The following is a 25,012-nucleotide window of genomic DNA, read 5'->3' on the forward strand; positions in this document are numbered from 1 at the left end:
CCTCACATGCAGCCATTGCTGCACCCCTGTATTCAGCCTCTGTGCTCAACAAGGCAACTATAGGCTGTTTCTTGCTGCTCCAAGTGACTAGTAGATCCACTATAGTTGCCTTGTCGAGCACAGAAAACACATATCCACTAGTAGATCATCTATTAGAAATACTACCAGCCCAATCAACATCAATGTATCCATGCAATGTGGACTTCACATACCTCAGTATGCATCTAGCCACATCCAAATGTGGTTTCCTTTGATGCTACATAAACTGACTTACCAACCCAACAGCATAGCTCAAATCTGGCCTGGTAATAGTTGTATAAATCAAACTTCCTACTATGCATCTGTACATAGTAGGGTTTTCCAGAAGCTCACCTACATCTACGCTCAGCTTCACATTCTACTCCAACGGAACTGAAATAGGCTTATAGCCTGTCATCCCATATTTGGACAGCATATCCAATCCATACTGCCTCTGCAGGAGCCATATCCCACTTGTGGATCTAATCACCTCAATGCCCAAGAAGTAATGCAGCTTTCGCAAATCCTTCATCTCAAACTTTTGCTTCAATAGCATTTTCGCATGAAGGATATCTTCATCACTATCACCTATGATGATAAAATCATCAACATAAATGACAAGCAGCATAATGCCTTTCTCTGTTTTTCTCACATAAAGTGAGAAATATGCGGTGGAAATCTGAAATCCAATAGTGAAAAGATACTATCCTATCTTGTTAAACCATGCTCTGGGTGCTTGCTTCAAGCCATACAAGGCTTTCTTCAACATGCAAACAAATTCAGGATGAACAGCATGCACATAACCTGGTGGTTGCTCCATATAGACCTCTTCTTGCAAATCACCATGCAAGAAAGCATTCTTTACATCCATCTGATGTAAAGACCATCCCTTCGATGCAGCCATAGCAATGACTACTCTTACAGTTGCCATCCTTCCAACTGGACTGAATCTTTCTTCATAATCAATGCCATATGTCTGTGCATACCCCTTAACAACTAATCTTGCCTTGTATCTACTCACAGAACCATTTGCATTGTGCTTCACCTTACAAACCCAATTGTAGCCAATTGCATTCTTGTCTTTAGGCAAAGGCACCAATTCCCATGTAGCATTTGCTTCCAAGGCATCCATTTCTTCATTATGGCATTCTCCCATTTTTCTTTTCCAATGGCTTGCTCAAAAGAAGTGGGTTCTTGTATCACTTTGACCATATAGGCATATTGAATGGCTGTAAATCCATCGTATTTCAGCCTATCCATAGGATACTTAACTCTGGTAGACCTGTGCAAAATAGGCTCACTACCAGGTGCTCTTAAGACATCTCTTGTCTTCCTTACTCCAGGTGTAACAATAGAAGGAATACCCAACTCATCATCAAGGCTCTGTTTTGAGCCACTAGATTCACCATTCCACATAAGAATTCATTCACATCAACCATGGGATGATCTACTTTCTCTTTTCCTTTTCATGATACTTGCATATCACTATCTGCATTGCTTTGAGGAGATTCTCCTGATCTCAATTTGCCTGTCCATGGCAAAGTATATGAACCATTGCTAGAGGACACTACTAGTCCACTAATATTTTGTGATTGTTGTAGTGAATTTTGTGCAGCATTACCATTTTGTGCATCTACATCATCAATCACATTTATTGATTTATACCAGCTACTCATCTCATCAAAAACATCTCTGCTCATTGTAAACTTACAAGTAGAAGGGTTATAGCATCTATACCCATTCTGATGTAGAGAATAACCAATAAAGATGTACTTCTCAGCTTTTCAATCCAACTTGGATCTCAACTCATCTGGCACATGAACATAGGCAATGCAACCAAAAACTTTCAAATGAGAAATATATGGTTTCCTACCAGTATACCTCTTCTGTGGCGTCATGCCATGTATTGCTAATGTGGGAGTCCTATTCATTATGTAGACTACTGTAGCAATTGCTTCAGCCCAATAATAATCTAGTAGGTCTTTTTGTTGAGCATGGCACGAGATACCTCTCCAATATGCCTATTTCCTTTCTGCAAGTCCATTTTGCTATGGGTATGACTGCATGAATATTATTGCTTTATGCCATGCTCCTACATGAACCTTGCAAACTCCTTTGACAGGTACTCTCCCCCTCCATTTGACCTTAGGCATTTTATTTGCAAGCCTTTTTCTTTTTTAATCATAGCTTTAAAAGCTCTGAAATGCCCAAACACTTCACTTTTCTTTTTCATAAAATACACCCAAACTTTTATGCTGTAGTCATCAATAAAAGTGATAAAATAATGACAGCCTCCAATAGATGTAGCTTTGGTAGTCCACACATCAGAGTGGATTAATTCCAATGGCCTCTTACTCTCTTAAACATGTTTAAGAAATGGTTTCCTTGCCTGTTTTCCAAATTGACAGGCTTCACATAACTTATGCATTTCTGCAACCTTGAACTTAGGCAATCCTGCAACAATATTTTGGGCTTGCATTAATTCAAGTCGCTATACATTAACATGACCAATGCTTTTATGCCAGATATCAATATCTACAACTACATCAATCCCATGTGCAAACATTGTTGCACTCAATTCAGGCATGTCCACATCCAACGTAAACATCTACCCTTCTTCTTCCCATTTGCTATCAAGTCACCTTTATTTTTCATATCCTCAACAAAGCATATATGAGGATTAAATCTAACCTGCAAGCCCTGCTCAACAATTTGACCAATAGAAACCAGGTTCTTGGTGATATTTGGGACATGAAATACATCAGACAGATATTTCTTTTTCCCATCCTACATAGACAAAGGAATTTTACCAATCTGCACAATAGGATGTGCGGTATCATCACCAGTCTCCACAAATCCTAGTCTTTCCATTTTCCTTGCATCTTGCATTCATTCTGCATGACCTTTCATGTGGTTTGATGCACCTGAGTCAACATACCACACATCATTGCTTTCTTCTGCACTTGTCATGTGCTGCACCATAAACAAATGCTCATTTCTGTCATCACCCTATCTACTACAGGATGCATAATTGCCTTGCTGTAATTTTTCATTCATAATGTCATTATACTTTTTATCACAGTCTTTAGCCATATGACCCATTTTACCATAGTAGTAGCATTCAACATTGCTGTTTGCATTTTGGCCTCTCTGCCATCCACCATGACCTCTTTGGCTCCCCCTGCCTCAAAGATTACCACATCCTCCTCCATAGGACTAGTTTTCTTAAATTTGCTGCATATTCTGATTTTTGCCATGGCCTTTAGATCATCCTGCTCTACCTCTACCTCTACCTCTTCCAACATTTGAGTAGAAGATAGTTTCTTTTGAAGTTCCTCTTGAAGAATATGCACCACCATTTTCTGATCTTCAGAAATTAGAAGAGCAATCAACTCCTCAAAATCAGGAAATTTTTCACGGATGGCAATGGATGTCCAGAATTGTGCATAATCCTTTCGTAGATCATTCAAGGTCACAGAAACTAAATCATCATCTTCCACTGGTGACCCAATGGAAGCAAGTGCATCTATAATCTTCTTCAACTTCATGTGGTAGTCATTGATGCTCATATTTTCTCTCTACACATTATGCGAGCTGCTGCTCACAACCGCGATTAGAGGTGGTTCATCTCAGTAGTGTAAGGCTCTAAATTCTTAAGAGCTGATCATATTTTTGTGAGTGTGTGTGTGTGAGTAGGTGATTATGAGAGCCTTTATGGCCATCTCTTATGTTATGTAATGAGCAACAAGCCCATTCAGGAAGCACTCTAGTTGTTGATGAATAGAAGTGTCTTTGTTTGCATTCATTTGTCGAAGTTTCTTCTCGATTCTCTGTCTATCCATAAGCATTAGCTCTCTCCTTTGTGTTTGTCTCCAAGGCCCAATGCAACCAACCTAGTCTTTTTTAATAAATTCCGTACTTCCAATACAAACTTCCAATACAAATGAAGTGAAAATCTCACAATCTCAATAAAATGAGATGCTCTACACACCATCCTCTTTCTTAGAGTTGGCCAAGCCCCAATGCACAAGTGGCATAAGAGCTCAAAACCCTAATAAAAATGAGATATTTGAAGAACTAGACGATGAACAGGCTTCTTTTTCTCAGAATTGGCAAAACCTAATGAATAAGTAGCAAAAGAGATCAAAATCCTAGAAAGAGGATATCCTATTGTGATTCATTATTGACTACACTTTTTATACATATTACAGAAAGCCTAAGTATATTGATGGTCTAAAGCAATATACATATTACAGAAAGCCTAAGTATATTAATTGGTTTCCTCCTAGGGCCTAGACCTCCTCTAGCCTTCATTGAGAATTGGGTGAGAGCAAATTGGGTTAGACAAGGCACTAGTGTTACCAATGTTAGATTTCTAAGGGAAGGGTTCCTTGTCTTCCTATTTGAGTCTCCAAGCATGGCCTCCAAGGCTCTCAACTACACCCTTTGGACTATCAAACACCAACCTCTCTACTAAGAGAAGTGGAAGCACAACTTTAACCCTGATATCCCTAGATCCACTTTTACTCCTGTGTGGGTAGAGCTCCTAGATCTGCCCCTCTCTCTCTGCAACCAAGTAGCTTTCTTGTGCAATTGTTTGGGTGAGGTAGTTGGAGTTGAGAAGGAAAACTTCATCAATCCTAAGCTAATCTGCAAGTGTGTATTAAGATGGATATTGCTGAGGATCTTCCCAACACCTTGGTTATGGTCAACAGGAATGGAAGTGTGTACATGGAACAAGCACTTCTCTACAAAATCTTCCAAATTCTTGTTTCCAGTGTAGACTCTCTAGTCATGTAGTTAAGAAGCCCACAGAGGAGGACCAAAGCTAAGCCCAAGGATCCTGTACCCCTCAATAGTAAACAAGCTGAAAAGGGGATCCCCAAGTTAGTTTCTACTGAAAAAACCCTTCTCTAAAAGATAAACTCTGGCAAACCCTTACTCCCCCAGGATAAAGGAAAATGGATGATTGATGATGCCATAGCTCTGAGCAATGCTTTGGACACCCTGGCAGATAGTGAAACTGAGAAATGGATAAGAAAAAATCAAAACTTGGACATAGACTCTTAGATTGAAGCAGGCTGGTCAAAAGATTTTGAGGAGGATATAAACAAAGAGGATAAGATGGGCTCTTCAAAAATCAGTGAGGAGAAAGACCTAGGAGGTGATCAAGATATGGGCACTGAGAAGGATACTGTTGACCAAGATAAGGCATTTACTCAGGTACAAAGCAAGAGAAAGCTCTCTCAAGGAAAAAATGCCTCCCCTCAGACAAACAACCCCAATCCCAGGGCTAGAAAGGGAACTAAGAAGAATGTCAAGTAAACCAATAGCCATCCTCTCACTCAATGTCAGAGGTCTCACTGACCCTGGCAGAGGAGGAGAGTTAGCTTTTGGCTGAGAACTCATGCTCTTTCTCCTACTTTCCTTACTCTGCAAGAAGTTAAAGTCTCTGGACCTTTTTTGGAGAAAAGACTGACTGTTATTTGAAGGAAATGGTACTTCATTAACCAGAGGAGGGAAAGGGCAGGGTGGCAATTGGTATACTATCTAACTATGCTCAGGGTATTTTGGATGTGGAAGTGGATACACAAAACAAATGGATTATGGTTAAATGCATGATACATGGATAGACGTTCACAGTGGTGTCACTTTATGCTTCTAACTATTCACAGGAAAGAATGGTTAGCTGGAGTCACGCCTACTAGCAGGAAATAAATGTTTTGTGGCTGGTGACTTTAACATGGTGGAAAGCTCCAAGGACATATGGATGGGTAAAGGAACAACCATCAGAGGCTGAGAATTGACTTTCTGGGAGGGCTTGAAAGAAGAGCTAAGTCTAGTGGACATGGGGATGAAGGACACCTTCACATGGTCAAACAATCAAGTGGGGGACAACAAAAGAGAGGCTAGGCTGGATAGGATATATGTCTCACAAGATCTAGTTAGCCAAACCAGCTCTTGCCAGACTCAAGTCTTTTCCTCTTTCCCAGCTGATAACAACCCATTGAAAGTCTAGCCAGTTGTGTAGCTCACAATTACTAGCTTGTATCAACCTGCAAATTACATGCTAGAGAAAATTACGGACTATACTTGTCTTCTTACTTGTAAGATGAAATTTGTGGCATACTATACCATGCATTTATGTGTAGATTGTAATACTTTATTTTTAGAATAATTGTTGAACTTATGTAGGTATGATATGTAGTCTAAACTCATGTTAGGTATATCTAACCTAGTCATGATAAGTGCACATGTATAGGTATTACTGGCTATTGCACTAGTGTGTGTGAAATACCGACATTCGCGTACAGAGCATGATGTCATGAATAATCATAGTACAGATAAATGCTTACTTGAGAAAGAGCGGGACATGGGAAAAGGCAACTTGCTATCCCACACTTATTTCCATAGGCATATTACCATGTCTATAACCATCCAATTATGTCAAGAGAGGGGGCAAGATGATTGTATGGTTGCTCTGTCTTGAGGTCTAGCAAATTTATATTATTGATGACATGTTAGTGACATTGTCTTGAATTGTTGAAAATATATTAATGATCTGAGATGGTATCTCTCTTTTACATGGACAACAATCATGGCAAACATTGAAGATAGGATAGGCCAACATCAACCGCAAAACAAGGCTCATGGACGAAGGCAAAGCATTGAGAAACCGTAGGATTTTGTTACAATATTAGGTCGTCAAAAGTGGATGGCAGATTTTGCAACCAAGTCTTCAGGGAATCTGCCTTGAGGATTATTGGCAATGAATAAAAACTAATAAAGAGATGTGAGGGATCAAGTGTTGAATCCGTTGCTGGCATCCTATAAGGCATTAACCATGCTGAGAGTAGAGTAACCCATGTACAAGCTAAAGATGTAAATGAGTGAATGTTTAATATGTGGAACTATTCCAATGGAATTTGACATTGATTTGGACCATGAGTATTTGCATACAACATCTTTGCAAAGTAGAGTGACACGGATCTGCTATGAGGCTTATCTGATTTGATCATGCAATGAACATAGTATGGATTCTCCCTCATAGCTAGGTGGCGACAGTTGTTGATGGACCACTGTCCACATGAGGCATCACCGCAATCCCACACAGCTGCTATGTTGTTGTTTGAGACCACTATGTTGATGCGGTCATACTTCCAACCGTTTGGATCATGAAAGAAGCTTGTGTTGGCAATTGTGCGAGCATCGTCTCTTCTTGTTGGTAGGAGGCTAGCATCATCCACATCCATTATGTGTTTCATTGCTTGCTTTTTCCTCATGTTTGGGTCCTAGGAGGTGTATGCAGCTAATGTTAATCATTGCGACGAGGATGCCATGGCGAGTGAAGATGTAACAACCATGCCAAAATCAAGTGAGCGATGTGTTATTGAAGCATTTAATTATAACATACTCATGCAAATTACAAGATCTGAGAATTTAACCAACTATTTTGATTGTGGATTGACCATGATCGATTAAATTATACAAATAGAACATGCAAACTCTGGTAAATTGTTACATTTGTTTTAAAGATACATGTCAGTAATTTTTGAATCCATATGTACACTACAAGGACATTACAAATTTGGCAATCGAAATTGCGATCATATGGGTCAAGCTCCAAATAGATGTAGCTTATGTTCAACAACATGTCTTCATTTCCTCAATGGGTCGCATTGCCACATCCTCGTTTACATTGAAACTATGCATTTTTGTTAAAATTTCTTCCATCATGGTAGGTCTCTCCTTTGGATCAATCCTGCATGCGAGTTTCCACAATCAACCAAGAGATGACTACAATGTCTCCCTTCACCAAGTTGTCACTAAGAGCTTCTACAACATCTATGAGAAAGTTGGAAATTTTCCTAAACAGCCAACCAGCTGCAAAACAATCTGACTCTGGTGCCCATGTGCCCTTGGGATTTGTACGTGTAGTTGTAATGGCATATAATTCCGGTGCTAACCATGGAAATGCATTTGGAGAAGCATAAGTTGGGTCTTGTGGATATCTACTTTCAGTCCAGTGGAGGCTTCTTTCCCAATCAATAATCCCAACTCGGACAGAATTGTCATCCCCCGTGAAATCTAACATGTACTTGGTTGCTTGTAGATCAATGTGCGTGTTTCATTGTTTGTAAACTGCTCTCAAACCACCACTAGCAATAGCAACATCAATGGACAATCCATGGTAACACAACAACTTTGTTCGCAACCTGATGAGTGGAGAGTTCTAGTCAAAGAGATGTTCTTCTCTGGGATATGTGGTCTTAACCCATCTCACATATGTCCCACAACATTGTGGGAGACACATTAGCATATCTAGCACACTTCCACCGTTGAAAAATAGAGTGATGACCCAAAGCTTTTGGGTGTGTGAGTACCCCAATACTTGACAAACAGCTCTATCGAATCACTGTCATTGCTAGCTCATTCTTTAGTGCTAGATGAGCATGGGCATCATCTCTATTACTCTACTTGCTAGCATACCACAATGATGAACTAAGACCTAGGACACCCATAACCTATATCCGAAATACCTTCCGTTCTCCTCCCTTGCCCACCAGTTTGTGCAAGGTTAGTGCTTGCAACGGAAATTGTACTGTGTGGGAGCAAATATCGGCAAATGCAGTACATAGTTCTATCTGTGCTGCACTTGTTGTTGCCTTTCCAACAGACCCTTTCTCCTTCGCGTTTTTTCTACGATTACAAATTTGTGACGCCTTCCATTCACACATCCAAAGTGCAAGCTTCTCCTCTCCATTGATAGGCAAGGCTACATTGCTTACTTTTGCATATAATTCCCATTGTCCTATAGGATCTTCTAAGACTCGAGGGACAAATAGACCAACTATCACTTTAACATCCAACCATGCCATTCGACCACAACTAGGCTAACTCATGTACACAAGGTTAAATACTTTGGATAGCATTTGATCACATAAAAATTTTGAGCTCGCATGTTCGATCGTTGTCTTACAAGCAAGCATCAAAATCTCAATCTTTAAATGCTCTTGTGTTGCCATCAAGGATGGGTGTATAGTGATCTAGTGCATGCAACAATCATTTTGCGAGGGCTCAAACTTCTTCAAAATAAAGAACTCCGGAAATACACATGCAAGTTTGCAATGCTAGTGTAAATTAAACCACTTAGAAGCAACATGCAACATGCAACATCATTAATGTTTCTAAATAACTTTCACATAACTTCCAATCCTTAGAATAATAAACTTCTAAATGTGTTTTGCTTTCCAAGGAAATGGTATATTATGTCAAGTAATTCGTAGCTCACGACATAATCCACTACAATTATAGCAGTCACTTTGTGATCTACTATTATAGAGCAAATTTCGTAAAGTCACCAGTGAGTGTCAATCTATCAGCTGGTAGAGGCTAGAACGGGAAACATATAACAACATCACATAACCAAGATGATCTAGATTATCTTTGCCAATCACACATCCGGTTGGGAATAGTTTTATCAAAATGAATCGACCGACAAAAGCAAGCCATCATCCGGATAAGCCCGGCTCTATTGACACCTATGTACATGGATAGATATGATATATAAGTAGATTGAAGTGGGGAAAACTGACTGGCAGGCTATAGATGTGATCCATCACTCGGCTTCGATCTTTACTATTACAAACATCAATCGAGGCGAGGCAAATCTGATCAGCTAAAGCGGATGATTTCCTAGCCTGACTGATACATAAACATGCATCTCTCCCTCTCTCTTTCCCTCTCTCTCTTTTACTCTCCCTCTCTCTCTTTCCCTCTCTCTTTTTTACTCTCCCTCACTCTCTTTTACTCTCTCTCTCTCTCTTTCCCTCTCTCTCTCATACTCTCCCTCACTCTCTTTTGCTCTCCCTCCCTCTCCCTCTCCCTCTCTCTCTTTTCCTCTCCCTTTTCCTCCCTCTCTTTCCCTCTCTCTCTATTTTCCTCTCTCTAATAGCCTACTGACAGTCAGCCAGGGCGAGGTGAATCTGATTGACCGAGGTGGATCATCACCTAGCCCGACTTACCGATACCAAAAAAATTTATAGAACTCACTCAAAGACTCAAGACGAAATGTGGGAGAAAGCGACGAGTATGCGCAAGGCGGTAGTGACAGGAGTGGGGTCTTTTTATAAGATTTTGTAGCTCCATCACGCGGTACCTGCCCCTACTACGCGGTGTGTCAACGGCCACGATTGAATATCATTCCAAATCGGACGATCCACGATGACACACATGCCGATATGACAATCATCGCGCGGTATGGGTGTGTTACCAAGCGGTGTCTCCTGGCACCCTTAAAAAAACCGTGCGGTATTGCTACAGGACCGTGCGGGATCCCTCATACTTATACATCGTGCGGTGTTTGGAAGCTCATACCATGCGGTAAGAGAACAAACCGCACAGTAGGCTCCCGATCGATAGCTGGGAAGTATGGATGCGTTACCAGGCGGTGTCTCCTAGCACCCTTAAAAAAACCACACGGTATTGCTACGGGACCGTGCAAGGTCCCTCATACTTAAACATGGCACGGTGTTTGGAAGCTCATAAGTGCAGTAAGAGAACAAACCGTGCAGTAGGCTCTCGGTCGACAAGCCGATGTAAAGAACGGTGTTTTTTGGCGTTTGGGACCTTAGGCCACATTTTTTAATCGAAAAGTGAGTATTGTAATTTTAAAAAATGTACTTTTCTGCAAATTGATGCATTTGTAGCTCTTGACTACGGTCAAGCGACATAACAGGTTGAGGCTAGACAGGTTGGGGGTTCCTCTCACGGGTAGGTTCCCTTTTTATGTTATTTGTATCTTTCGGGCTAGATAGGTTGGGGCTTCCTCTCAGGCATAGGTTCCCTTTTTATGTTATTTGTATCTTTCGGGACTAGGAGGAGAGAGTGTCCTTTACAAGGTTGTAGAGGGAGACTAGTCGAACTGACAGAGCAGGAGCTGATTCATAGTTGCTTCGAAACACATTTCATACCCATGGGAAACGGACTGAAACGTTTTGTTATATTATACTCGTTTTTTAAAACACTGCAAATGTGCAGACAAAAAAGATAAAAGTCTCATGAGTTGAGCTTTGAGTATGTACTATGACTCATCCTGAATCTTGAATCTTGATGGTAATGTTTTTCTTTTTATTGCTCGACTCAAGGCTGTGTATTTTCTCCGTCATGCAGTGTTTTGGGTAAATTGGACCTTCACCGCCGCCTTGTCCCAACAACGAAATGCCGTAAGGAAACTTTGTTGAACGAATTATATTAAAAGTTTGTCCGTGATAGATTGAATCTGGACAAGCAAAGATTGCATGCAACTCGCAAGGTTCGTAGCGAACGCAAATAGAAGCTTTTTGTCAGGGTAAGTCCAGATCGTTGTGTCTCTTCCATAGCAGCTGGCCGCATTTGTGCACATGGTTCGAGTGTTCGGTTTGCTTTGCTTGTCTTTCTGGTTGGAATTCGCACCCCAGGAAGCACAGCCATCGGGGACTACAGTAAGAAGCACCGTACCAGGTCGCCTGCATTTTTTCCCGAGAAAAGCACCCAGCTTGCCAGAGGGCTTTGTAGTATGCATCTAACCCATTGCTGCGCTGTCCCTTTGCTGTTCTCCATCCGACAAAAGCGCCGCACTTCAGCTCAGTTTCAGCAAATGTATCTGGCCCATTGTTGTGGGAACGACGGCGTCTGTTGGGTGTGTCGATGGACATTTCCAATTTAATTTCTTTCAAGCCTTAAGTCGGATGCACAGTACGTACTGATGCGAGCATGAGTTGGTTTCGAAGCTTCAAGTGGCCAACTTGTCAAGCTACTGTAGCGGTAATGAATATGAAATGAAGAGATGTCTGGCAAAACCATAGCAATTTCACGCTTGGTACTTGAGCAAGCTATCGACGTAAACCAAAGCGCCTCTATATGAGTACACTGTAGACTTTTATAGATATATGTACAATGTACTTGCTCCAGCAGAGGTGATGTAATATAATGACAGAAAAGGGTTAATCCAGTAACGTATCGTTTGACAACTAAGAAATCTTCCATAGAAACTTGCATGAGATGAAAGCTCTAAAGATTTGCGAGTTGGAACCAGCTCATTGTTCAACTATGCCCCTCCTGTGCCTATATATTTTGGCCACTCCTCTCCTCTCCACCCACTCAATCAGGCTCAATCCTTTGATTCCATTGGACCGTTTGCTGCCTATAACTCACGTGTATATCAGCTATGGAGCTTCTGTCGGTCTCTCGTTTCCTGCTCTATCTTCTGATGACTCTTTTGCTTGCTGCACCTGTTTCTTTCGCCGACCCTGACCCGGCCCAAGACTACTGTGTAGCCGACTTTTCCCAGCCTCTTCACGTCAATGGATTTGCCTGCATCAACCCCGCAAATGTTAGCACCAACGACTTCGTGTATCATGGCTTATCGAAGCCTGGCAACACCTCTAATTCTTACAGTGCCAAAGCAACCTTAGCCTTTGTGGAGAAATTCCCTGGGCTCAACTCGCTGGGGCTCAGCATGGCCCGGCTGGATTTGGAGTTGGGTGGTCTCATCCCTCCTCACACGCATCCTCGTGGCTCGGAGATCATATTCGTCATCAAAGGATCCTTGTACGCAGGTTTCGTGGACCAAAACAACCGACTCTTCGCCCAGGTGATCAACGCTGGCGACGTGATGTTGTTTCCGAGAGGGTTGATTCATTTCCAGCTCAACGTGGGGAAGGTTCCAGCCGTAGCCGTTGTGGCTCTTAACGGCCAAGATCCTGGCCTGCAGTTCATTGCGAACTCCATGTTTGGATCTCATATGAAGCCCGAAGTACTAGAGAAAACGTTCTTCATGTCGGGAAGTGTGGTAGAGAAATTGCAGACGATTTTCTCTTAGCATGAATGGTCCTAACCAAAGAATGGTTCTAGTAGATGGAATTTTCTCTTATGATGAATGGTCCTCACAACCCAAGACTGTACTTAGCCGTGATGTATGTAGAGCAGTGATTCTCTTTGGTTGGCCACACTGTTGTAGACTGACATTAACTGACTAACTAATAGCTCAAAGCAAAATGTTGTGTAAAAAGTTTTTAATAATTGCACTGAATATGTGCATCCGCGTCTATGAAATTGAAATCGAACTAAAAGGAGAGATTATCACGAAGAATATTAACTAAGCATTGGTTTGCCCCCTCCCCCTCTCTCTCTCTCTCTCTCTCTCTCTCTCTCTCTCTCTCTCTCTACACACACACACACGCCCTTGGGGAGATCACTCTATACAACATGTAACATATATACGTTCATTAATGGAAGAAGATTTTTTAAGTTGGGCTACACACGGCCCATTTATGGACAAGAGGCTTTAAAAATAGTTTTAAAATATAATTACACTGTGTACATGTATGGAGGAGACCTTTAAATTCAAAATTACAACATGTATACATACGGAAGAGAATAAACAATTATGCAAAAAAGTGTGAGCTTTTCAATATAGTAGGGGTATTTAAATGTGCGCTTTCCTCGCATGTGTTTAATGGGTTTTTAGCCTGTTTTTAGAGAGTGGCCACCCCTTTTTGTGTGTGTGTGTGTGTGTGTGTGTGTGTATGTACACATGTGTTGCATGCACATAGACAATAGCATATGTAAATGTTGAACCAACCTATGACGACATGATAAAGGAATTGGCACATATAAAAACATTTCAAAGAAACATTGATGATTATCTTGCTCAACCACATATCGAAGGTGTTAACTTTAACAAGCAAAGATTTGAGATCTACACAAAAATAACATGTCGGCTTGCTAAATCAAGGCCTTGGGTTGTGTATTTTATTTTTATATTGGGTAAAAGGTTGATATCCTAGGTCCTAAACCCATAATGATTGCGCTATCTCTTGTCACAAGTTGATAAGTATCTTGATGATAGATGTCAAGGATTGTCTTTTCACTTCTATCTTGCACAAGAAATAACCTGCAATAGCCTTTATTCAACAAAGTTTAGTTTACCTAAAGAGAGCACATGGTTTGACCAAAATGGTTCCAACCGCTGGATGGCAATTTGCAAACTAAGATATAAGAGAATGCCTTGGATTCTCAAGTAATTATGCAAGCAATTATGCACCATCGTGTGACCAACACATTGCTTCCTCTTTGAAGCCATAAACCTTATATCGTTGCTCTTACCAAAGAAGAAACTCATGAAAATCAAAGTGTGTGCCACTATGTGACCAACAAAGAACAAAACAAACACTAGGGGAGATTTGAGGTCTCAAAAGGGCCTCATAAGGAATGGATTAAGTTAATTAGACATGAACCTACTATGGTAACCCATGGGCTAAGGGCCCCGTAGTATTGACTCAACTGACATGGGTACCTTTATTTTGAAATTAGGCAACCTTGGCATTTGAATGGAGGTGGATGGTGTATAGATCAAAGGTCTAGGATGCCTTTGGTGGATAGTGGATGCACTTTGCTGGGCTCCAGAAGGCGAAATTCGACTTTAGGGAGGCCTCATTAAGAGGGGAAAGGTGGGTTTTAATATGGGCACTTGAGTCAAGTCCAAGATCAATGGTTGAGATGGATGCGCCTAATGGAGGGTGGAGATTGAAGCGCATTTTGAGGGGCTAGCATTGAAGCACCTATTTAATGGCTTGGATTGTGAACCACCACTGTCCAATTAAAAATCAAGGGCCTGAATTGAAGCGCCTTTTGCACTCATCTCCTCACTTGGATCTACTAGCAAATCTATGGCCTATATTGAAGCGTTTTTTCCTCTCATCTCATCCATTAAATCTTTTTCTTGATCAAGGGTGGATATTTAATCCTTCTATTCTTTGATGGTATCCCTTAGATATGCCCCTTGATCTAATGGTTGGGAGTGCTCTACCTCAAATTTGAATATGTCCCTTGGATTGGAGATTGGGAGTAAAGATCATGGGTCCAAACTTTGGGTTAGAGATCTCCACATCCTTAGATGCTTTTGTCAACTTCAGAGCACTCTCGTTGGTACATCTCAAATTACTCTCTAATCCCTTCAAATTAGGAAACGCTAACTGAAGGCCCTTTTGAGACTCCAAATCTCCCCTAATGTAACTTGAAAATTAAAGCAAACAAAATAATTTGAAAATAATAATTGCAAATGAATCACTCCATGCTCTTTTAGAAAAGCGCTTTGCATAAGAACAACATGCATCTAGCATTTTAAAATATCAAGCCATCATCACTCATAGGTCAAGTGTTGAACTTTCAAGACCATCAAATTTAGGCAAAGAGGGGGACAATATTCAAGCAATATTCATGCCCATGGGATAGCATTTCTATACAAGTTATCCTCCAAAGTAGCTACTAGAGATATCAAAGTTCTTACAAATTTAAAAAATAATGAAATCAAATGTGCATTAATCCAAGAGGCTAGGGACATGCAAACTATGTAGATGTTGCAATATTTACCATTTTAGGAAAGGGCTAAATCAAGGCATATGCTGGTTCGGAGACAGTAAAAGGAAGGAAAAGCTTTACTTGAGAGTCTCTCCCATTTTATTACCTTGATATCATAAATAATTAGAAAATGAATTATGTAGCTATTAGCTAGAGTTCCCAAAGTGTGCATGCAATATTTCATGCTACACTTTAAAGACACTTTAAAGACAATGTAGTTGTTAACAGGGCCCATAGGCTACTATGAGGAGAGCTTGCCACCGTAGGGGCATTGTTTTTTTTTTTGCAAAAAGAGACTTCTATTAAGTATTAAAGAAAAACCGCTAGAGCAAGCTCCATACGGGATACATCATGCAATGCAGGGGCATTGTTTGTGTTGGGGGGGGAGGGAAAGTCAAGACAAATCTATGAGAGGTAAATAGCAATGATTCAATGTATTGCGGCTAATGATATCTAATGCATTAGGGGAGAAATAGAGTCTCAAAAGGGCCTCGAATTAGTATTTTCTTATCTCATGGAATTAGTGAGGGATTTGAGGTGTACCCATGAACAATGCTCCTTTGTATGGGGCGATGCCATGTTGAGATGTCCAAAAGCATTTATGTCTAACCCATAGTTTAGACCCATGATCCTCACTGCTAGCCATTGATATGATCTCCAATCCAAAAGGCTACATTCAAACTTGAGGTAGAGTACTCCTCGCCATTACAAGAAGGGATTGATCTAAGGGATACAATCAAAGGATAGAGGGATCAGATATAAACCCTTGATCAACACAACTCTATCGCCGATTTCATGCCACGATTGCCTCATCCACCCTGATGTCTTGATGATGATGATGATGATGATGATGATGATGATGATATGTAGTCGACCACTAACATAACTATTTTGTACTTAGTACTATCATTTTGCATTTTTTGCATTCTGCATTGGTGTGGATGCTTGTTTAGTAGCTTCACCCTCACAGCTTGTTTGTACTAGGATTTTCAGTCTCATAGACCCATCGGTCTTCCGAAGACTTTAATAAACTTTCTTTCTTTCTTTCTTTCTTTTCTCCTTTGGTTTTACTACCATCATGGGCTCTCTCTCAATCAAAGGATTTATTTCTAAAAAAGATTCAAACTAAAAGATGAGTCATGTCTGGTTTGAACATTCAGGATAGGACAGAAGGCTTCTAGCTGAACTCTAGGAAATAAGCTACACAAAAAAACGGTAGAGAAAATTACATGGGCTCAAACTCACACTGTGCCATCTGAGATTCCATATGCTGTATCTGCATCTGACATTACAGCAATCACACTTTCCTTATTAGAGAATGTGAAAGCTACCTCTTCATCAGCTAAAATATTTAATTTTCGAAAATCAACTGGATCAATTGAAATGGAATCTTCTGAACTCTCTGTAACCTCTACAACATTTGATTCAAGGCTTTTTTCTGGAATATCACGATAAAGATGCTTTATGATGAAAAGTGCTGTGTCATGATCTCGCCAGTAGGATCTGCAAGCATGACAGCCAAAGTATCACAAAGTGTTAAAGAAGATTTTCAGAAGAATGAGCATGTGCAAAAAAAGATTCTTCATCACCACATACGTATGGGAGCTGATTGCTTGCAAGTATTGATGCTCAAAAGTTGCATCCTGGACACCGAGTGCAAACAGAGGTTATTCTGCTGACCCTTGTAAATCTCATGATGCAACCAACCAACAATAGCATACAAAGAACTCAAGGCTGTCACCTGCAACATGTAGTCGATCCGTCCATCTGGATCTCCTGTTAGCCTTTCCATCACAAGTGATCCATATGTTCTTTCCTCTGGTGCTTTTGCATCCAGTTCATCATCTGTGTTTTTAGTTCCCAAAGACGAAATGAGAGCCATGCAAAGACCACTACTGTTGTTTATAGCAACTCCTGGATTACAAAACAAAACTTGATCCTGATTTCAAACCTTTTTCTGTGGAAGTAGTCGAAAAAACCCTCACCACACGATCCTGCCCATAAGAACAAAGACAGATTTTGCTTTCATAAAATCGACTATAGGCAGCTCAAACATGTGAAGTTCTTCATAGATCTTACTATTTTTGGTTCTTCATAGATCTTACTATTTTTGTCTTTCTAATTTCAGTAGTCTCAAATCTTCCACTTAGTTCACAGTTCATTGATGTACAACTTTCATCTTCAGCTAACTTCAAATGGGCTATGAAGTAATAAGCAGTAATTAAACAGCAGATATCCAAACTTATAAAACTGAATTATATGCCACACCTAGACTGAAAAGTGAAAGATACGAGATGTTATGCTCACTTGATGCACGCTTTACCAACACAGAATTCGAGACTGCTCTCTCTGCCCTTCATAAGGGCAAATGCCCTGGTTCCGATGGTCTTACTCCTTGTTTTTATAGCCTTTTGGGATATGATAGGTGATCATACTACTTCAGCCCTGCAGGGCATTTAAGACTCGGGTGAGATGCCTGACTCACTGACCGAGGGACTCATTCACCTTATCCCGAAAGGTGGCAACAGGAATTTTGTATCCCATTGGAGACCATCACTCTTTTGGGCACTCTTTACAAAATCCTTGCCAAGGCAATCAGCATCCGACTTCAGCCCCTTCTTCCAGACCTCATCCATGATACTCAGACAGGCTTTGTGCATGGCAGGAGCATTTTTTATAATATCTTTTCCTTTTGGGAAGCCATAGAGTGGGCTATGCAGAGTGGGCAGAGGCTAGCAGTTTTACTCTTGGACTTCGAGAAAGCCTATGACAGAGTAGATTGGGGTTTTCTTGAGGGCACTCTTCTACGGTTTGGATTTTCAGATGCTTGGATCAGAGGGGTGGCCTCCCTTTACAGATCAGCCCACAGCCAGGTTTTGATTGGAGGGGTGAGGGGTGACAGGTTTCAGATTTTCAGATCAGTTCGTTAGGGATGCCCTTTAGCCCCCTTCCTCTTTCTTTTTGTGGCAGAAGCTATGAGTATCTTCCTTAGATTTCAGGCTGAGCTTTTTGGGCTGAGACTGCCCTTGACACAGGAGCAGGAACTTTTGGACTGTGAGTTGGCTGATGACAGTGCTATTTTTATTCAGGCCTCCTTGCAGTCACGTGATTCTTTCCGGACAGCCTTGGATATTTTTTGTTCAGCTGCAGGGGCACACATTAACTGGCATAAATCCTTTGGCTTTTGGATCAGTGATGAGGACACTCCATGCTGGGGAGTTGACATTGGTTTTTCCTGGATTCAGAGGGGTGTTCCTATCAGGTATTTGGGATGCCAGGTAGGATTGGACATCTCTCCAGCACAGCAGTTTGCCCCAGTACTAGAAAGTATAAGGAAAAAGCTCCTATTCTGGAGCTCTGCCAAACTCGACCTTGCTTCTAGAGTTGTGGTAGTGAACCAGGTCCTCTTGGCCACCTCCTGGTTTGTGTGTTCTTGCTGGTGCCGGTCTAGGGATTGCATCACTTAGCTCATCAGACCAATCAAGAATTTTTTATGGAGTGGACTTGATGGCACAGCAGATGTTGCAACAAGGGTGGCCTAGGAGACTGTTATTCTCCCTACATGTGAAGGGGGCCTTAATTTCATTGACCCGCACTTGCAGTGCAGGGCATTTCTTTGTAAGGTGGTGGTGAGGGGACTCATGCATGGGTAGGAACCTTGGAAGGATTTCTTTTTTGGACGCATTCAGGCTTGCACACCAACCTTGGGAGATGATTGGGTGGACAGAGCCCTCGCTGGATTTTCACATCAGCCCCTCTCAGATCTCCTGCCTCTCCTCTCATGACTGCCATCCTGAAAGCTTAGGGGAGCTTCAAGAACACTCTTTGAAGGATTCTACCTTGTACCGTCGAAGAGATTGGTAGACAACCGATCATTTGGAATGATAGTATTCTTGACGAGCATGCCAGACCACTGGGCACTTCCCATTACATGCAGTGGTCTAAATGGGAGAGAGGCCCCGCCTACATAGTTGGCACTTGGAAATCTTTTATCAGGCTACCTAAGGATCAGAGATTGCAGTCCATGAGTCACCTCAGAGAGGTAGCACGCAGGATTCAGCAAATAGATGCAGCCATCCCGGTGGAATGGACAGTTGACCTGCCTATTACTTCCACCACTTGGATGGGGGCTTTTTCGAGGACATCAATTCCTTTAGAGGTGATCGCTCTCTGAGGTCTCGGGGAAGACGCACTGGTCTTTGATGTTGGGGATGGAGGTTTACTTTCTACATCCAAGGATGGCATTCTTCTTGAGGTTTCCTTTCAGCCTATTAGGATTGCTGGTTTTGTGGACCATGGAGCGGGCTTGCAGTGGTACTTAGACCCCGACCCTCTGCTCTTGGCCTTGGGATCCTGGAGGTTGTGGTTATATGGAGGTGCACCTATCAGGTGCTTGCAGTGGGACCCAAGAGAGTGGGAATGGATAGATCATGGGCACCGAGAGAGGGGGATTCCCTTCTTTCGTTTCACGGTTGGTAATGCCAGGAGGTTTCAGCTGAACAGTAGGGGTTGGATTCCCTCCAGAGCCCCCCATTGGGAAAGCTTCTTCATCACTGCAGATTTACGTAGAAATTTCTGGAGGAGGCTCTGGAAATCCCTCAGAAATAGAAAGATCACTCTTTTCTTTTGGCTTTCTATTCATGGAGGGATTGCAGTGAACCTGTGGAGATCACGATTTGGGGCTGATCCCACTTGTCCTCGATGTCTTTCTGCAGAGGAGTCAGTGCGACATTGCCTTTGGGACTGCAGTCAGGCGAGGACTGTTTGGAAAGGGGTTGCTCGGATACTCAGCATCTTTCACACCTCCCCTTTCTTCATGACTTGGGGCTCGGTCACATGGTTATCTTTTACCGGGCCCCAGGTGTTTTATGAAAGTGAGCCTTCTTCTTGGGCATTCTCGATCAGCCGGCAGATGATAGAGCCCTGCTCTCTACAGGATGTACCACTTACTCCCTTTAGAGCTTCTCATGTTCCAGTGGACACCTCTTGGGAGATTTTGGCTAGCATTTCCTCTTGGCACATTTGGAGAGCCAGATGTACTGAGGCCTTGGATGGCACCCAGATACACCCATTACAGGTGTTCACAGGTATTTGGACTAACACGGTTCACACTTTGATAGCCATATGGGTTAGCATGCAGGGCCCTTCACGGGCAGCCTCTTCTAGAAGGACTATATTTCTTCGAGTTTGGAGGGGTTCTCCCTTTTTCTTGGAGATTTCTACCGGATTGAGATGGCACTATCAGCCTCAATCCTTTCTTTTTGGCTCTTGAGCTTTTCGTGCATTGCATGATGTATCCCGTATGAAGCTTGCTCTAACGGTTTTTCTTTAATACTTAATAGAAGTCTCTTTTTGCAAAAAAAAAAAAAAAAGGTGAAAGATACAAGGGCATCACAAAGAGGAAACAGGCATTCATTGCTTATATCGTCCCCCACCCTGGTTGTCACTCCTTTGTTTCAGAGAGTCCCTGGGCAGTGAGACAAGTTCTCTATGAGTAGGCTGATCGATTTGGTGGTGTTGTCGTCAGTTGCAAACATTCAATAATGAGAGTGAACTCAATTTGGTGTTGTCAATCGTTTGCACCGATCTATCTACAAGAACAATGATACCAAAGAATCAACCCCACTATCGACCTCTATGGACTGCACTTGCAAAACCTGAAAGGATAATCCTATGGTTTGCGCAGGTGGTAGGCTTCCATTTTCTTCCATCATTTTTTTTTTCCATCTCTCCCTACAGCATCCTTTCACCCTCAGGTCAGTGAAAGCTGAGACAATGGGGACAACAATGCCACTCCTGTCACTCGACCTGAGAGGTACCACAGTCCCTCTCAACGTTGTGCATGCAATTGTCACAGCATTCGTTAGATGCAGAGTTCCTCCATGCCAGAGGCCAGCAGCTAAGTGACTGGGTGTACACCAACATGGCGACATTAGGTGTCACAGTCACAATGTTTCGGATTCTCAATAGGGGTTATTTCTCATGCGGTTTACACACTGTTGAGCAGGCCCTGAGTGTTCTTGCTAGTTTTCCGGTCATGTACCATGACAGGGCCATCCATCTTCGCCCATGGAAGAAGCGCTTCCTTATGACCACCCCAGGACCTACGCAGATTACATCCTGCATCCTTCTCTTGAGGATCCCTGACAAGATCAGTTTGGGCTACAAGGAAGTGGAGCACCTGCCTAGTCTCATAGGTACGGTGATTCCTTCTGCAAGTCCCAGATTGTCTTGTGCTCACTCCCACGGGGACAGGAGCCACCAAGGTGAGACTCACTCAAGAGTTTCCATTGCCACAACCCTTGCATACTTTGATCACATACTCCATTGGTGATAAATCTCAGGTGCACAGAGGGTTACATATGAGGTGGAGACCTACACCTATTACAGAGATACTGTCTCCTACAGGTTAATACTCAACGAGAGTCAGAGATTGGAGGATCTCTTGCATTTGCACTTCTTCCGAAACATAAGTTGGTACAGGCCAGGATTGATAAATGCATATCACTTATCAAGGGTCAGAGTAGGCCTATTTGGAGTCTAGAGGGGTTTGCATATCGGTTTCTTCCAGATGGGTTGCAGATATCATTCAAGAGGGCACATTAGTGGCAAGCAGGGCAGTTTGCATCATCATTCAGGTCAATTATACTATGGTTGGTATTCTCGACATGTTTGCGCCCACTTTATCAGGGCAGAGGCGTGTCTTTTGGAGGGAGCTAAGTGAGACTCTTCCTCAAGCTGAGACTAAATTGTTAGGAGATTTCAACACTCTCATCTAGTATACAGTCTACAGTTCTCTTGGTCGGCAGGGGTCTCCCATGGCTCACTCTCTTTAGCTAGATTAGACAGATTCTATGCCGTTTAGTGGCGCCAGGCTAGAGGACAGCAGGTGGGTATTTTGACAGGCTTATTTTCTCAGACCATGTCCAGGTGTTGCTTCAAGTTATGTCAATTTCTAGGCTGGAGGCACCTACATAGTCAAAGTCCTGTATTGCTTGTTTCAAGATATAGAGTTTGTGCACTGATGCCAATGTTACTATCCAGAGTCCGTGGGAGATATGCGCTACCTCTACAGCCGCTCGAGAGAGATTGATAGCATTCACGAAGACCTGGAATTGTTCCTTTGATTTCATGTTACAGCACTTGGGATGATGTGTCGTTATAGACCACCTGCATGATTGTTTAGAGGCCAAGGATAGAGTTCTCACTCTCCTAATTCTGGTTCTTGAATGGAATACATTACTTCTTACTTCAAAAAGAAAGGATAATCCTTCAAGTGTTGATTTTGTCTCACTTTTCTCTACTGCAATACTAAAGGTACGACAAGGCGTGCCTTATTTCGCTCATTGAATTGATACGAGTGGTTCTCTATTTTGGAATTCAAAGGCTTTGATGACCCGCTGGCTTTGTAAGTATAGAAATTTTAATTTGCAGTCTTGAAGTTTGAACGCATTCAATTACAGCCTTCCTGTTATCTCATAATTATATAGTGATAAGCAGGAGAAGTGAATATGTCATTGCTTGATCTACATTTTCAGGTACCTCTTAGTTATTAAAATGAACCACCTGATTATGTAATACAGTTTAGTCTTATTCAACACACACATGTTTCAGAATTGCAGTTATTCTACTTCTGTAGGATATTGACTTAAACACTCATAGCAAATGAAGGTATTTCAAGCATACCAAATTATCTTTCTTTGACTTTAAACACATATCTCCATGTAGTTAACGAGTTATGATTAGAGATTTTCAATGGACTGATAGGTTACCCCCATATCGGTTAGGAGATTTATAAAACTTGATAAGTGTTTGGAAGCTGATGAAGCTGGTTTGATATTAGCCAGTCATTGTGTGTGTGTACAGAACAAACTATAATTAAAAGAAGAAAACTGCAAATTATTCAAATATGACAAATTACAAGCATATAAACATGTACTAGGTTATATATTTCTTTGTTACATGCAACTTTACAAGTGATTTGTAAGATGCTACAAAGAATATTGCAGGAGAGGCTATCAACCATCAAGCACTAAATATTCAAACCTTCTGCATCAAGTTGCTAAAGAAAACGTAAAGCGCGCAGAAAAACAGAAAAAAAAACTATGGCAGTTTCATTTGAATTACTCACCCCAACTGTTGTCAAGGAATGGACAAAAGCCTTGGATCGTGCAGATATCCCTTCTCCAATTTCCTGCACCCAAACTCTGTTAGGGTCCTCCCCTTAAATCACGTTCTATAAACATCAATGAATAAACAGCCAAATTGAACTACAAGGCTTACCTGTATACCAATATGCAAGCGTTTTCCTCCCTTATGATAAGGTACAAGGACAGGCCGCTTCCCTATATATTCTTTACACACAAGAGGCTCAATCCTAGTAGCAAAATGATTGCAAAAGGCTCATTTTCTAGATCAAACTCTCTCTCTCTCTCTCTCTCTCTCTCTCTCTCTCAGTACCTATCATTCTAACATGACTATGTAGCACTCAACACTTATCATTTGCATTTTGCATTGGAGTGGAGGCTTGCTTAGTAGCTCCACCCACACAGCTTGTTTGTATCAGGATTTTTCACAGTCTCATAGACCCATCGGTCTTTCAAAGCCTTTAATAAAATTTCTTTCTTCTTTCTTTCTTTCTTTTTCTCTCTCACAGATGAGATCTATCTCCTTTCCAATATTTGTGTCATAGTTTCTTTTCAGCACATATTGCAGAGGGGTGCTAGACAATTCTAGTTCTCCTATTTGTGGTGTATTTTATTTATGGAGGTAACTTCTATTAAATTGTAAACTACTCGGTGCTTTCTATCAATTCAGACAACGGATTTTGCAAAGGCGTTTGAATGAAATGATTGCGAGTTGCCAAACACACATACTTGAAATTAAGAGATTGCAACTAAGCTGGAATTAAGACTTATATAGCGTAAACACAAAGTGACATCATTGGAAATTGCAATATGATTGAGGGGCCAAGACGCCCCCCCCCCCCCTTATCCAGGCTCACTTTATTCTTGAAAATGGAGATACAAGACCAAGGTGCAATGCACCTTCCAAACTGATGAACTCAGTGAAAGCCTAGGACCTAGATACAAGACTCAAGAGCATATGTACGAGGTAGACAACATAAAGGAGTACTCCAAGCTCAGGTTTCAACTCTTGGCTTGCCCAATCCACAAGGAAGAAGCCTCCAACAATCACCACTTACATCCAACATTAGAGGCAAGCACTAGTTTCTAGAAAGATAGTAGAAACAACATGAAAAAGTTCTGTAAATGAGATAAACTTGACCATACAGACTCCCTTAGTGACTTGACCCTTTTCTAGATGAAGCCCTTGTAAGAGATTACAAAGATATGGTGTTGTAGGCATAAAGTCAACCCTATGGTTGACCAGTAGTAATTGAATACTATATATACCAAGTACTTTTATTGCCTCATTTGAACATTTCTATTGGAGCTTTCTTGTGTGTGCACTCTTGCTCACCTGTGTTCACAACCTGTCTCCACTTTGTTCCTACATTTGATATCAGAGCGCTTCCGTCTCTAGAGCCCATTCCCGCGCTTGCTTCTAGACTCCCGCAAGCTTGGTGCTC

General features: G+C 41.7%; 2 protein-coding genes across 2 annotated transcripts in view; one reads left to right on the top strand and one right to left on the bottom strand.

Annotated features, from left to right (window-relative positions):
- Positions 1 to 12,173: 12,173 nt before the first annotated feature.
- On the top strand, positions 12,174 to 13,055 carry LOC147896225 (germin-like protein subfamily 1 member 18). Its single transcript, XM_087383179.1, has one exon. It carries the CDS (start codon positions 12,227 to 12,229, stop codon positions 12,878 to 12,880), a length of 654 nt encoding a protein of 217 aa, XP_087239305.1. The 5' UTR covers positions 12,174 to 12,226; the 3' UTR covers positions 12,881 to 13,055.
- A 3,509-nt stretch (positions 13,056 to 16,564) lies between these two features.
- Positions 16,565 to 25,012, bottom strand: part of SGR2 (shoot gravitropism 2 (SGR2)) — a 121,937-nt gene continuing 113,489 nt past the window's right edge. Inside the window, exons 15-20 of the mRNA XM_087382684.1 lie at positions 23,704 to 23,797; positions 23,552 to 23,614; positions 17,372 to 17,414; positions 17,162 to 17,265; positions 17,017 to 17,063; positions 16,565 to 16,923 (exon numbers count right to left, since the gene is read on the bottom strand). Of these exons, the coding sequence (XP_087238810.1) occupies positions 16,662 to 16,923; positions 17,017 to 17,063; positions 17,162 to 17,265; positions 17,372 to 17,414; positions 23,552 to 23,614; positions 23,704 to 23,797 (613 nt within the window). The 3' untranslated portion in view covers positions 16,565 to 16,661. The remainder of the gene's footprint in view (positions 16,924 to 17,016; positions 17,064 to 17,161; positions 17,266 to 17,371; positions 17,415 to 23,551; positions 23,615 to 23,703; positions 23,798 to 25,012) is intronic.

This window comes from Dipteris shenzhenensis, chromosome 12, assembly GCF_047967505.1.
Source record: "Dipteris shenzhenensis isolate YYH24624 ecotype China chromosome 12, Dip_SZ_1.0, whole genome shotgun sequence".
Classification (NCBI taxonomy): Eukaryota; Viridiplantae; Streptophyta; class Polypodiopsida; order Gleicheniales; family Dipteridaceae; genus Dipteris; species Dipteris shenzhenensis.

What these genes read in the sequence shown, in the direction of transcription:
- LOC147896225 (XM_087383179.1), top strand. Translation starts at nt 12,227, where the DNA reads ATGGAGCTTCTGTCGGTCTCTCGTTTCCTGCTCTATCTTCTGATGACT.